Source organism: Alligator sinensis, unplaced genomic scaffold (genome assembly GCF_000455745.1).
Source record: "Alligator sinensis unplaced genomic scaffold, ASM45574v1 scaffold551_1, whole genome shotgun sequence".
Lineage (NCBI taxonomy): Eukaryota > Metazoa > Chordata > Crocodylia > Alligatoridae > Alligator > Alligator sinensis.
In genome coordinates, this window is record NW_005842526.1 from 215,876 (window position 1) to 229,818 (window position 13,943).

General features: G+C 63.0%; 1 protein-coding gene across 3 annotated transcripts in view; it reads right to left on the bottom strand.

The window, feature by feature from the left end:
- Positions 1–1,494: 1,494 nt before the first annotated feature.
- The window catches only part of LOC102375885 (carboxy-terminal domain RNA polymerase II polypeptide A small phosphatase 2), a 63,723-nt gene continuing 51,274 nt past the window's right edge, over positions 1,495–13,943 (bottom strand). For 2 of the 3 annotated variants that reach the window (XM_025213379.1, XM_025213380.1), the window contains 7 exons: positions 6,870–7,018; positions 6,388–6,426; positions 5,685–5,786; positions 5,114–5,170; positions 4,700–4,792; positions 4,358–4,543; positions 1,495–3,374 (listed from right to left, as the gene is read on the bottom strand). In XM_025213379.1, the coding sequence (XP_025069164.1) occupies positions 3,249–3,374; positions 4,358–4,543; positions 4,700–4,792; positions 5,114–5,170; positions 5,685–5,786; positions 6,388–6,426; positions 6,870–7,018 (752 nt within the window). In that variant the 3' untranslated portion in view covers positions 1,495–3,248. The remainder of the gene's footprint in view (positions 3,375–4,357; positions 4,544–4,699; positions 4,793–5,113; positions 5,171–5,684; positions 5,787–6,387; positions 6,427–6,869; positions 7,019–13,943) is intronic. The other variant, XM_025213381.1, reaches the window with a different exon arrangement.

Consider the following 13,943-nt stretch of genomic DNA (forward strand, 5'->3'; position numbering starts at 1 on the left):
GAATCCCTGCTGCCGACACCACCTGGGCAGCCGTGCATTGATCTGCAGGATGTGTGCGCTCCTGCCCGGGCCCTTCCTCTTGACCGGAAGGATTGAAGAGACCACCCGAGCCCATCCCCTTGCACCCAGAGCCCTGTAGTCACTCTTGATCTGCTCAGCATCACCCCTGGCAGTATCATTGGTGCCCATGTGGATGAGCACTATGGAGTAATAGTCAGGGGTCAGACGAGTCTCAGTAATCCTTCCGTGACATCTCAGATCTGGGCTGTAGGCAAGCAGCAGACCTGCCGAGACAACAGGGAGATGGATGCCTCCATCCCCTGCAGAAGGGAGTCTCCAACCACCCGCTTCCCCTTTGTGGCAGTCATCTAGACCCCCTCCACCGTGGGGATTTCTGGCCTGGCCTCTTCCACTAGTGGAACATGCTCCTCCTCCTCTGTTGCAAGCGCTCCAGATGTGTTCTCCAGGCAAACCACTGCAGGTGGGGACGAAGACTTCTGCTTGCCGCCAGACGACACAAGCTTCCTGGGAGTCCAGGCCTTCTTCCTATTCTAGCACCATGTCTGGGAGTCCTTCCTCCACCGTCCTAGGTTTCCTCCAATGCAGTCCTCACCGTGCAGGATGCTTCACCTCCTCCTGTAGCTCTCTTGCCTTCTCCTCGAGCACCACCACCACAAGTCACCGCTCACATCACAGGCGCTCGCCCACCTCGCTGACGCTGGAAAGGACCTGCAAGCCGCAGTCTGCACAGCACCAAACCTGGATCAGGGTGGAAGCCTCCACGGTGGGCAGTCCTGCCTGGCCGGACACCTCACAGGTGGAAGCAGAGGAAGAGCTGGAAGTGGCAGTGACTCTGGGGTTGCAGTGGCTGCAGGGCTGGTTGATCTACTTCCCCAATGCCCAGGGGGGCTGCACCCTGCTTACTGATGCCAGCTGCTCCCACCCCGCTAGGCCAGGGCCCTCCGCACCTTGGGGCTGCACAGCAGCTCCCCCCACACCCACATGGACTTGCTGCCTGGGCAATGCGGGTGACAACAGCTGGCATGGCCAGGGCAGAACCAGCCCTATGCCCATCCGCCCATGCCTTGGCATGATGTTTGCCTGCATTAGCACCATAGCTGCACCTCTGACTGCTGGTGCTCACCTGCCAGGCCAAGCTGGGGCTAGTGAGGACATGCAGCACAGAAATGGGCAGGGGTCAGGATCCAATGGCCTGGGGGGTCTTATAAGCCCCGCTTCCCCCGGCCTCCCAGTGCAGTGGGACATGGTGACCCAGCCATGCAGGCGAGGCCCTGGCATCCAGAAGCCACCCACCACCCTGCACACCAACCGCTAGGCCTCCTGCTCCCACCGCTCTCCAGACACCACCAGTCCCGACATGGGGCCAAGGGAGCACCCACAAGGCCTGCTGGGCAGCCCCTGGATCAGGTCTGAGCGTTGCTGGGGTCCCCTGGCCAGGGGCAGGGTGGGGACTGCAGGAAGGAGGTGGCCAGCTCTGGTTCATTTTTTTAATGGCAGTTAATACAAAGGCTCCGCCCGGGCAGCCCCGGGTTCAAGTGTCTCCGAGCTCAACAGAAAAAAAAAAAAAACAGAATGACCAAGAAAACGCGAACGTGGAACCAAGGCAATATCGAGGTCTCCAAACCACTGGGAAGGGGTCTCCCTGCTGCACCCGAAGGACCCGGCTGAGGGGGGGGGGCGGTGGCAACAGGGGCGCCAAGGAGGAGTGTGGGGGACCCAGAGGCATTGAAGGTTTACCCCTCTGCAGGGAGAACCCTGCCCTGATCCCTGGCACCAAGGGGTCCCACCATGGCTGGGTGGAAGGGGTTGGCCCAGGGGTGGGGAGCAGGGCAGTGCAGGAATTGCTGGTGTGGAATCACCTGACGTGGGGCTTTGGTCGTTCCCCCCAGCGCGCACAGCCCTCGCATGGGGGAGGTCCCAGGGTTTTGGGGGGCTTCAGGGCAGAGCCAGGCTGGATTCATCCCCTATTGAGAGCCCAGGTCCCAGTGGGAGGAGGCGCCCGTGCATGGCGCTAATGGCACTTGGAAAGACCCGGCTGCCCACCAGGAGTATGGGGGGCAGGCAGGGGCCCAGCCTTGACTGGGGTCTGCCCACAGACCCCCTAGAGGAGGGTGGGAGTCCCACCCAAGATACAGGCCCAGGCATGGGCGGACAGGGGGGCAGGAAGGCCCCGGAGTGACCGTCTTGCTGGCACTGGTGGCCTCAGTCCATGGGGAGCACTCTGCTGCTGCAGCGTACAGCCCTGTACGTGCTACCGGGCGGCCAGCGCATGGCGTGGGCCTCAACCCCATCACACAGGCAAAGGCCTGAGCTTGATGCATGTCTCAAGGATGTGCGGGGCAGTCCCATGAGGTCCGTGGTGCCCCTAGAGGCCAAGCACCAGCAAGCTCAGTCCTCATGCTCCCCCAGACCCACACAAGGCACAGGACCATGGCTTCAGCATAGGCGCCTGCTCCTAGCACCCGGGGCTGCAGCCTGGGCCCTGAGACGCAGCCCCAGAGCACAAGCTAGGGCTGCTGCAGCACCACCACCTGTCCTAGCCCAGACCCCAAGGGGGCAAACAGCCAGAGAGGAGGCTGGGACAGAGCTAGACCCCCACCTGGCTAGGCTGGAGATGCCCTGCTGCCCCACGTGCAAGGCAGGCAGGAGCTAAGAGGCTGGCCCAGGTCCTGGGCAGGAGCAGCAGGAAGCTCCTTGAATCACAGGCTGCATCTCTCTGCTGCCCAAGTGGGGCTCAGCCCCCACCAGGGGCTGGGAGCAGGTCCCAGACAACCCCAGGAGAGGTACTGACCCTGGCAGCTGCAGACAAGCCTGGCAGGTGGGGCCTGGGAGTCTGGGGGTAGCTCTGTCCTGCAAGGGTCAGGGCAGCTTGGGCCCCAAGGGGCTGCCCCCAGCCAGGGAGCAGCCTGCCATAGCCGGGGGCATCCATGTCGGAAGCACGGCCTGGATACAAGCCTGGCACAGAGAGACCCCGCCATGCATAGATACAAGCATGTGCAGGGGAGGGCCAGGGGCTCAGCCCTTGGGCCAAGGCGTTGGGGACCCCCAGCCTGCCCCGCACTGGAGAGTGCGGCCTGGTCCCAGAGGGGCGGGGGGGCTGGGATGCCCCTCCCGGCATTTTGGTCTGCGGCGCTGCCTCCTTCGCCTGCCGCGTCCCGCTGGTCTTCAAGGCACTACGTGAATGTCCCCTGCCGAAGAACGGGGGCCACAAGGGGGCGCCCCAGGTGCTAGGGCGCCCTCAGCTGGCCTAGGCTGGTATAAACGTCCTCGGCCGCGCTCAGCTCCTCGAAGACGGGGAGGAGGTTGAGCAGCTCTGTGTCCCCCATGTCGTCGAACCAGGACTGCACTGGCACCTATGGGGCAAGGAAGAATTTAGTAGGGAGGGGAGGGGGCCCCGGCTCCTCGTGCCCCCTAGAAGGGGTTTCCCCCACCCCCCGTTCCTCTCTCACTTGCAGCCTCCAGCATTGAAGGTCTAGGAAGTTTCAATTCAGGGGCTGTCCCCCTCACTCCCCTGCTCAATAGCTGCCGCTCCCCCTTTGCTCCAAGGATGTGTCTGATCCCTTTGTGAATCTGACTAAACTCTCAGCTTCCACCAGATCTGGTGGCCACGAGCCCTGTGCTTTAATGACATGCTGGGTGGGAAAGAACTTCCTTGCATTAGTTTTGAGCTCACTGCCTGCTAGTTTCATTGTGCCCCCTGGTTCTTGTCTGGTGAGAGTTGATAATAAATCCCTAGCGACTTTCTCTTCTCCATTTAGTATTTTTTAACCCTTATGTCCCCTCCATACCACTCATCATCCTCGTTGCCCTTCTCTGGACCTCCCCTACTCCTATATCCTTTTGGAGGTGGGGGACCAGAACTGGGCACCATATCCAAGATGGACGCACTACGGATTTATAGAGGAGTGTTGCGATGCTTTCTGTTGTGTTCACAATTCCCTTCTTAAACCCTAACTTGTTGGCCTTTTTGATGGCTGCTGAGCTATGAGCTGACGTTTTCAGTGAACTGTCCACACCAACACCCATCAAAGCATAGGTAAAATGTGGGGTTATCTTTGCCCAGGTGCATCACTTTACACTTATCTCCACTGACTTGCACCTGCCATTTAGTTACCCGTTGGCTCAAGTCATGCCAGATCCTTGTGTAGCTCCTCACAGTCTGCTGTAATCTTTACAACTTGGAACAAATCAGTGTCGTCCACAAATCTGTCTAAAATTTGGCTACAGAGGGAGTGCTCGAGTGACAAAGATGACTTCCCAGGGAGATTGGGGGGTAGGGGGAGAAGAGGGCCCTTTGGGCTTCTCCCGACGGGCGCAGGGGTGCCCGGGTGCTCACCGCATTCTCGGGGTGGAAGATGTAGGAGGCTGGCGAGTTATCCAGGATGAGGGTCTTGCGCAGGTCCCGGCCCAGACGGCTCAGGTCCTTGACGTAGCAGCCCTGGTGGAAGACGCACGACTCCCGGAAGAGCCGGGCCCGGAAGACCCTGCGCTGGTCCAGGAGGTCCGTCACAGGGTCGGCGTACTGACAGCGGGAGAGAGCCAGGGTCATGGCTCAGCCTGCGGGGGCAGGTGGGAGCAGGGGCCATGACCCTTCCCCTAGCCACACAAGCTGGGCCCCGGACGTGCCATGGCTATGCGGGCAGTGCGGGGAGGTCCCACCCCGCACCCCGGCTCTCACCTTGGCCAGGCTGGCAGTGAAGAGGACACACTCGAAGAGCTCCCCCATGCGCCGCAGGAACTCATCCACAAACGGCCGCTTTAGCACATAGACCTGGGGGTGGATGGGGGGCTGTGAGCAGGGGCAGGGGGGTGCACAAATGTAGGGGGTCCCTCCTCCCCCAGGGCACCTGCAGAGTTTGGTCTCCAGGACCCGGTACCAAATGCCTGCCACCCCCCAGCCCACCCAAGCGTCGCCGTGCCAGCAGCCACGTCCCGAGACAAGTAATCGAGAATAGGCCACGGGCCTGGCACCAGCCTATCCTGGATTACTTGAACCGGGCCGTGACCCCATGGGTCCTGCTCCGCTCTGGGGCCTGAGGCTGAGCCGATGCTGAGACTCCCCCAGCCCCGCCCCTGCCCCGGTCTCGCTCACCTGGTGTGTGGTCCCTTCTATCTCGACAGGCACAATGAAGTCAGCATTACTGATCGGCTGGGGGTGTAAGAAGAGAGCAAGGGGGGTTAGCACAGGAGCTGGGGACCCTGGCCCCAGCCAACAGGATGGGGGACTCGAGCAAAACAATGCCACGACCCCAGGGCAGCTGTGCAGGCCCAGGGAAGAGCAGGGGGCAAAGACCCTCTGAGATGAGAAGACCCTGACTGTCAGAGCTTGTTGGCAACAGGTTGAGCCTAGGCACTAGTGCAAGCAGACTGGCAGCATGGCAAACACAGACACGTGTGTGCAGGCGTGTCACCCCCACATGCCAGCAGCCAAGAGACACATCTCCACTGGCACCTGGCTCTGTCTGGCCCCACTAGCGCTCAGAGGAGATTTTGAATGGAGAGGGGAGGGAGCAGGGGTCCAACAGCCAATCTAAGCCCCTCTGCTCTGACTCCTGCCACTGCCTGCTGCAGCTAGAGGGGCTCAGGGGCTTCACCCCAGACCCAAGCCCATCACGGCACCCACCCCCCCAACACAGCTCCCCATTCCTGCCCCCTGGAATCACCTTGAAGGAGCTATGCACCAGCGTCTCGTCCAGGTCGATGACGACGCAGATGCGGCCCTGGTCCTGCTGAGCCGCCTCGGGGAGCAGGCATGCACTGGGGATCTACAAGCACACATAAGAGGAGCCATCAGGCCTGGCCACAGCCAGCCCCCACTGCAGGCACCTGCAGAGTCCCATCCCCACAACTTGCAGATGGCCCAGGGCAATTCTCCCCACCCCCGGCAGGTACTCTTGACCAGATACTGCAGGGATGCAACTCCCTGGGGCCTGGAGCAAGGGAGCCCTGGCTGGTGCAGCATCACCTGCTGCACGGCATGACTGAGTCAGAGCGCCCTGATGCTGCAGTCCGAGGGCCTGCAAGGCAGAGCCAGGCATGTGCCCCAGGCACAGCCCTGGCACAGGGAAGGCTGGAGTCAGCTGCATGGGCTACAGCACTGAGGCTGCCACTACACTCCCAGGAGATGGACAGGCCTGGCTTTAAAGGTGAGGCTGGGAGCTGGGGGCGTGTTCTGCCTTGTCCAGGAATGCAGCTGGCTCTGGGGTGAAGCCCTGCACCCAAAGTCATGGGCCTCCCCCAGGCCCAGGTGGGTTTCGGCTCCAGGCATGGGCGGAAGGGTAAAGGGGTCTTTGCAGGGGGGAAGGACAACCACAGACACACACATGGACACAGACACATGCACACAGCAGGGAGACACACACATACCTGGTAGAACTGGTACTGAAGACACGGCAACAGATCAGACTGGGGGAGAGCAGGGGGGAAGGAGGAGAAACAGAGGTGTTATGAGGGGGGTGAGGATCCACACCCCACAGGCTGTGACAGCCCGGCCTGCCCCTGGCACAGGCAGGCACCCACTCCACTTGCTGCCCGGGCATAAGCCCTTCTCTCTGGGACCAACCCACAGCTGAGGGGAGCCGCGGGATGCAGGGGCAGTTCGCGGTGCCGGACAGACAGGCAGACAGACATGCAGACAGACAGACGGAGGGAGCTCTGAGAGGGAGGCTGCAGGCAGGCAATCGCGCACACATGCACCGAGCGCTGGCGTGATGGAGAGGTTGCAAAGAGGGAGCCCAGGGCTGAGGGATCCCTGCTCCCACCAGATGCAGCAGCCACAGGAGGGCTGGAGCAGAGGTCCAACCCTGGGAGCTCCTGCTGCCCCCGTGCCCCGGCCCCAGTCCCCGTACCTTGGCGATGGTGCTGGCCTGCTCCGTGCGCGGCCCGTGCTCGCCCCCGCAGCCCGGCTGCCCCACATTCTGCGCGCGGAGGCAACAGAAAAGCGCCTTGAAGATGCTCCGGCCACGAGGCTTCTTGGGGGACGACTGGGAGACCAGGCCTAGGGGACAGCAGAGGCTCCGTCACCAGGTGGCTCCCCCACAGCCAGCACCCATGCTCACGCCCCGCAGGGCCAGCCCAGCCCTGGGCTGCGGGACCAGACCCGAGCAGGGACCCTGGGGTGGGCCCAGATACAGGCCTGAGGCGCCAAAGTGGGCATGCACGTTGGCCTGGACCTGATCCCAGTCCTTGCAACCCAGAGCTGGCATCAGCCCAGGCCCTGGCACTCCCCCATCCCAGCCAACTCTCATCATATAGCGACATCCCCCTCCAATACACACACATGCGTCCTGCCCCATGCTGCCATGGCCCCATGAAGACGCCCAGCTGCCCCAGTGGGTGGGACCTGAGCCCTGGCTGAGGTGCTGGGGGTCGCGGGCAGCCTGGATGGCATCTCAGGCCAAGCAGAGAGCATCAGGTCAGCGCCTCGGCCTCTCCATCTCTGCAGCAGCCGAGGGGGGCTCTGGCCCCCTGGCCTGGCTTCTCCCTGCCCCAGGCAGCGGTGATGCCCACCTGCCTGCAAGGGACGTGGACACCCTCTGCAGGACCCCCGATAGCCACTGCCCACCCTCTACAACCCCTGCCATCAATGCCTTATGGACCCTTGGGCCAGGCTCTGCCCACCCACGTCAGCCACCCCGGGCGCTCCACAGCCAGGAGCTTGGAGCCCGCAGCAAAGCTTCCAGGCCTCGCTCAGGGGCGAGTGCCCTGCCCCAGCTGGGCAGAGGCAGGGGGAAGCATCCCTGAACCAGGAACAGAGGGACAACGACACGACTCCTGCCCATGGGCACGGCCCCGCACCCAGTCACCCCAATACATGCTGTGCACACACACACACTTTGCACAACCACACACACCGTGCACATGCACACTTCCCCCACATGCACACACACTGTATGTATGCCACCACACACACACCTGCATACACGCCACTGCGCACACATCCTGCAGTCCCACACATGCACACACACCCTGTCCCTGTGTGCGCGCACACACAGAGCGAGCATGCCCAGGTGCTTCGGGTCTGTCCAGTCTAATCTCTTCCCCTGTCCCCAGCAATCCCCCCTACCCCACCAGGCAGACCTGACCACTCCTTCCCAGCCCAGCCCTCCAGTTCCCAAGCTGCAGCTGGGCACTGGGCAAAAGGAAGCTCCGCATCTGCCATGGGCCGCAGCTGCACATCCTCAGCCACAACCCACAGACCAGGCCTGGCCTGAAATGCGGCCCCCATGCCCTGTGCAAAGGCAGGCCGGCCCCCGGGGCAGGAAGGGGAACGGATGCTCCCAGCCTCTACCGGAGGGTTGCCAGAAGAAGATCCTCCCCGGGCCCCACTGGTCGAGTCTCCTGGCTCCCAACACCAGCTGCAGACAGGCAGTGCAGACCCCGCCCCTGCCCAGCCTCAGGACATGGGATCAGGACGGGACCAGGCCTGGAAATGGGAAGGACCCGCGCCAGGAGCGCAGATCTAATGAGGCCATCTCCGGCCCCCGCCCGCCCATGCTCGGCTGTGGCCGCTCACATCTGCCCAATGCTCCAGGCAGCTGCGAGACAAGAGCGGCCGGCGCGGGGGGAGGGGCAGGCCAGGCTGAATCGGGGCTTTGTTCCCTCGCAGAGCAGCGCGGGGTGCTGGGCTCTGCTGCTCCAGGAGCCTCCCGACGGCGCCCGCTCCTCCGGGACATCAGGTGCTGGGAGGTCTCGCTTGGCACCGAGCCGTGGCCTGGCCGGGCATTGGCGCCTCTACAACACACAGGGTCACCGAGCCCCAGGCGATGCAGCCTGCACGCAGGTGCCCGGGCCCCAGGTGCGGTACTATGCTGCTCCCCGGCAAAAGCATCCCGTAGCTGCAGGGTGACTGCAGGATCTAGCTCCCGGCCCGGCTGGCCCCAAATGCGGGGCGAGACCACGGAGGCAGAGCACCCGGGCAGCTCCTGCGGCTGCTCATCAAGGCAGGCATCTGTGGCCATACAAGGGATGAAGCCATCTGCCCTTTGGCCCCAGAGCCCCTTTGGGGAGCCCTGCTCAGGCCCTCACTGCCGGGATCCTCTGCCCAGCTTCATCTGCCAGGCAGCGGGTCTGGCTGGGCCTGGAGGGATGCACTGGGGTCACCCCCCACCCTCTGTCAGCGACTCACACCTTTTCCTGGTCAAACTGGACTCAGATGTATCACTGGGGCGGCCCAAGCCGGCAGCTCCCATGGACCCCAGCCCCTGGCCCTTGTCGGGCCTCCACTAGCAGGGTGGAGGTGACCCATTGTGGGGAGCAGGCATGTCCTGGCTCATTCTGCATCCACTCAGATCCGCCTGGAGGCTCCAGGAGGCACAGATGAGTCTCCCAGCAGCCCCCTTGCTCATGGGGGGATGGAAAGAGGCAGTGGAAGGAAGAGTAACCCCGGCTGGACTGCCCTGAGCTGCCTGCCCCACGGCTCCTCCACGCCACCGGTGATGGCAGCCAGCATCAACCGCTCCAGTGCCCAGCTCCTGGCCATGGCAGGGCCCAGGCGGATGCAGTGGCCAATTCAAGGAGGAGGAGAAGGCGGCTGAAGCCTCAGGACACAGCACCTATCCTCAAGGGGCACCTGGGACCAAAGGAGATGCTGTCCTAGGGCAGGGATCCCACCATCCTTCTGCTGTCCCAGCCCCAGCGCCAAAGGGCCGGCTGCAGAACGTGATCCATGGAGAACGTGGGGCCACGTTTTCAGGGCAGCTCCTCCCCCCTGCAGCAGCTGCCACCTTAACCTCTGGGGCTGCCCCCGCCAGGCCCCAGCAGATCAGTCCCCGCCATAAACACCAACCTTTGGCGTTCAAGGGCTGGAGAAAGCAACGGCCACCGCTGCCCCCAGCCAGGGCTCCTGCACAGGACGCAGTCCCTACTGCTCCAAAGGGGTGGCTCAAGCAGAGGGGCCCAGCCCTCCAGGATGGAGCGAAGGTCAATGAGATGCAGGAATCCCTGGCCACCCAGGGGTGACCGAGGGGTGACCTGGCCCACGGGGAGGGCAGAGCATCTGGGGAGCGAGGGCTGCTTTGAGCCACCAGCCCAGATGGGGAAGGATTGTTACCCAGAGCAGCCCTGCCACCTCCAGGAGCCTCTCTCCCCCAGCCCCGGGGGAGCAGGTGTCCTGGGTCAATGGGGCAGCGGCCTACCCCTACCCCAAGGCTAGAGGTCCTGCAGTGCCCAAGGGAGGAGAGAGGGAACAGCAGCCCACGGCTCCCCCAGCGCACACCCACAAGCCCCCCTCACCCAGCCCTGCCCCTGCCGGAGCCTCGCTCAGCAATGACCCGGCTGCTAGGAGGCATCTCCTGGGAACGGCCTTCCGGCAGGTCTCTGCCCTCTGGGCTCCTGCCTCGGTGGCTTGAGACGCGCTGCTGCTGCTGCCATGCTCCGATCCCTGGGCAGGCAGAGACAGCGCGACCAGGTGCCGCAGAGTCCTCGTGGACAGGCTGAAGGAATTCATTGCAAAGACGCCCCCCTTGGCACCTCCCTGCCGCCCTCCACGGGAGCCCCGGCCATGAGGAAATCCAGGCCAGGGCACCCGTACTACCTGTCAGCTGGCAGAGATGGAAGATATGCAGCAGGGCCTGAGGCTTTGAATCTGCACGCCCCAGTGCCAGGACCCAAGGCTCAGGCCCCAATCCAGCAGCCCTAGCACAGCCCGGGTCCCAGCAGGTCTCTGCCTCCACCCTGGAGACCTCGGGGGATGAGTGGCACTGGAGAGCCAGCACACTACAAGGCCTCAGCCTGAGGACCCTGGGGCCAGCTACTCCTGGACAGGGAAGGCAGCAAAATTGCCCGAACAAGCCCAAACTGACAACGGCCTCATGCCCGGCCAACATGTCAAACAGCCCAGGTCCTCCCAGCATCACCCAGGAAAGCCCCCGACATCGCCGGCTCCAGACCCCGCTCCCTATGAACTACGGCACTGGGCAACAAGCACTGAGCCAGCAATGCCCCCAGGCTGGCTCCAGGAAGGACGGGATCAGGAGGCCTCCGTAGCCACCCGGGACCTAGAGCCAGAGCCACTGTCTGGTGGAAGAGCCAAGCAAACCCATGCCCAGGGCAGAGAGGCAGGGTGCCCTGGGCTGGGGAGCTCAGTGGAGCCCTGCCTCACCCAAGGGCTCTTACAGCCTGGCTGCCCCCAGGAGTCCCATCCTAGCCACAGGCCGGACGGAGGCATCCACAGGGGTGAGTTCATCCAGTGAAGCTCAGGAACGCTGCTATCACTTGCCCCATCGCAGCCCAACACATCTGCTTGCATCCGTGGGCTCCCCAAGCCCTGGGGCAAGGGACCCAGGCAGAAAGTCTGTTCCCGTGCTGAAACAGCTGTAGTGTGGGAGAGCTGGGTGAGTGGGGTCAGGCTCTAGAAGGCTACTGTGATCTCCACAAAAGGCAGGTCCTTCAGCGCATGTCCCCAACTCCTGCTCTGGGACCACAGCACAGGAGACAGCCCGGCCTCAGCCCAGAGAAGCAGCCTGTTGGACGCAGCAGCTCCCAAATCAACAGGACGGCAGCACCAACAACCCCAAGGCCAGACCCTGGCTTTTGCGAGGGTGAGAGGCCTCCATGCTGGAGCAGGGAGCACAGCTGTGACAGCAACTCCAAAACCCACACTTGCAGATCTTGGCTTCCCCCAAAGGAGCTGCTCCGTGGCCAGTGGCAGGGCTCCTGGGTCGAGCTTCTGGGTTCCTAACTCCCCTGGCCTCCTCCAAAAGCACCAGCCCTGCTCTCAAATGCAAAGCAGGTGCCTGCATGGCCTAACGGACTGAATACAGAGCTGGGAGCCAGGAGCACTGATGCTCTACTCTCGCCTCTGCCACTTCCCCCCACCCCCCAAGCATGTCCCTTCTCCCTGCCAGGAAGGCTGTCATAGGGCAAGAGGCAGGCTCGAGGGTAGCATCTGCACTGCGAGCACCAGGGGGTGAAGAAGCATCTGTCCTGGCACAAGAAACTCCTGCTTGCTTTGGCACCCAGAGCTGCGCCTCCAGCACACTTCTCCCCTACACATTCGCCACAGCTGGTTATGTGAATGCATCTCCCCCGGGGTGGGAAGGAGGACACACAGCAGCTCTGCACTGCAACCTGGTGCCTCCTCTTAACCTGCTCAGGGGAGCTCCCCACACCCGGAAAACCCTGTCTGTGTCCTCCACCCATCTACATCAGGGCTCCCACAGCTGCCTCTGGCAGCCAGCCCAGCCCAGCCCAGGCCCCTCCCAGCAGGCGTGGATGTGGGGGATCCCAGAGCAATGACTGGCTGCCCTTCCCCAGGCATCCCAGCCCATTTATACTCAAGGTAGGAGGAGGCTGATGGAGATCTAGAGTGGGCAGGCACTTCCCTGGATTGCAGTCAGGGTGAGGGGATGGGGAATGCCCTGCTGCTCTGCTCCCCCTCCTCACAGCTGCAGCTGGTTGCTGCTTATCGAACAGCCTTCCCACTAGAAGAGCCAGTCCCTTCTCCCTTGGCATTGATACAGAGCAGGATTTTCCTTCGGAGTTAAGGGATCCCCCCCTTCCCCCAGTAACTCAGCCAGAATCCCTCTGGACAGCAAGCCCCTGAGAAGATGCAAGTGGCAAAACCTTTGCTGACAGCAGCGCCCGCGTGCCCGGGAGGCTGACCCTGGGGCAGGAGCTGGTTCCTCGCTCACGTCTATGCAGCACCAAGCACATCGGGGCCCAACCTGGCTGCAGCCTTTGGAGGCAGCAGTAGCACGGCTGCAACAATGACAACCGGCCTGTGCCAGAGCCCTTGCCATGGATGCACTAACGTGAGCACCTGCCGCAACGCCCTTTCCATGGGGCAGCGGGGGAGGATCCAGAGGGGTGCAGTGGTGTGGTCGCACCCTCTCTCCATCAATGCGGCAGGAGCAGCAGCCAGGTGCCTTACCTCCCTAAAGAAGGTAGGAATCTCCCCTCCCTTCCCCGCCTGTCTCACCCTCCCCACACCTCCGCCTGCTCCAGCAGGACAGCACAGGGGGCAAGCTCGGCCCAGGACAGCAGTAGTGGCAGTGGCCAGGCAGGCTCCCCCTCCCTGCCTGGTCTCTGGGGTATTCCCCCCAGCCCAGACGCAGGCCCAGGAAAGTGGAAACCATCCACCCACTGCCACTGTCCCGGGCTGAGCTTGGCCATGATACCAAGTGGGACAGGAGCTGCCCTCACCCCTGGGACAGTGGCAACAGCAGGGAGGAGGGAATTCTTACTGCTTTGGAGACTTAAATGCCCTGACTACTGTGCCTGGGGCAAGGGCTGCCTGCCCTGGCACAGGTGGCAGGACGGGTGTAGGCACCCCAGCAGCGCTGGATGCTGCTCCCACACCCCTCTTTGTAAGATCCTGGATCGGCTTCTGCCGGGCCCACCACCCTGCACTGGGGTCAGGGAGCCTGATCTCAGGGCCTGCATCAGCAGAGCCCCACGGGAGCACGCACGAGGCCTGGGAGTGATGATCCGCAGGAAGCTGGCAAGATCCCACCCACTACAGGGCACCTGTGACCGTAACACCTAGCACCCCCCCCCCAATACACACATATACAAGACCCCCCACAGCCCAGCTCGAGCCCTGGTGAGATGACAGGTGGCCACACAACACAGCACCCTGCCGACCTGTCCCTTGAACCAGCTGTGAACGGGTGAGCTCCTGTCCTGGGGTCTATGCCACTGAGCCATCAGAGGCATCCCAGCAAGCTCTGCAGGTGCCAGCTCCAGAGCCAATGCAACAGGGGACCAGGCTGGGCTCTGCCTCTGCCTGGGTGCTCACTGATGCAGCTACCCTGCCTTGTGCTCTGCAGAGAAACCCTAAACAACTTCAACCAGGCCACACAGGAAACCTGTGGCGGAGCCAAGATTGGAACCGAAGTCTCCCGGGCCCCAGGTTAGCACTAGCGGTTAGCACTAACCGCTAGCCCAGCACCCTAACCGCTAGCTCTGTTTTCCTGCTGTCA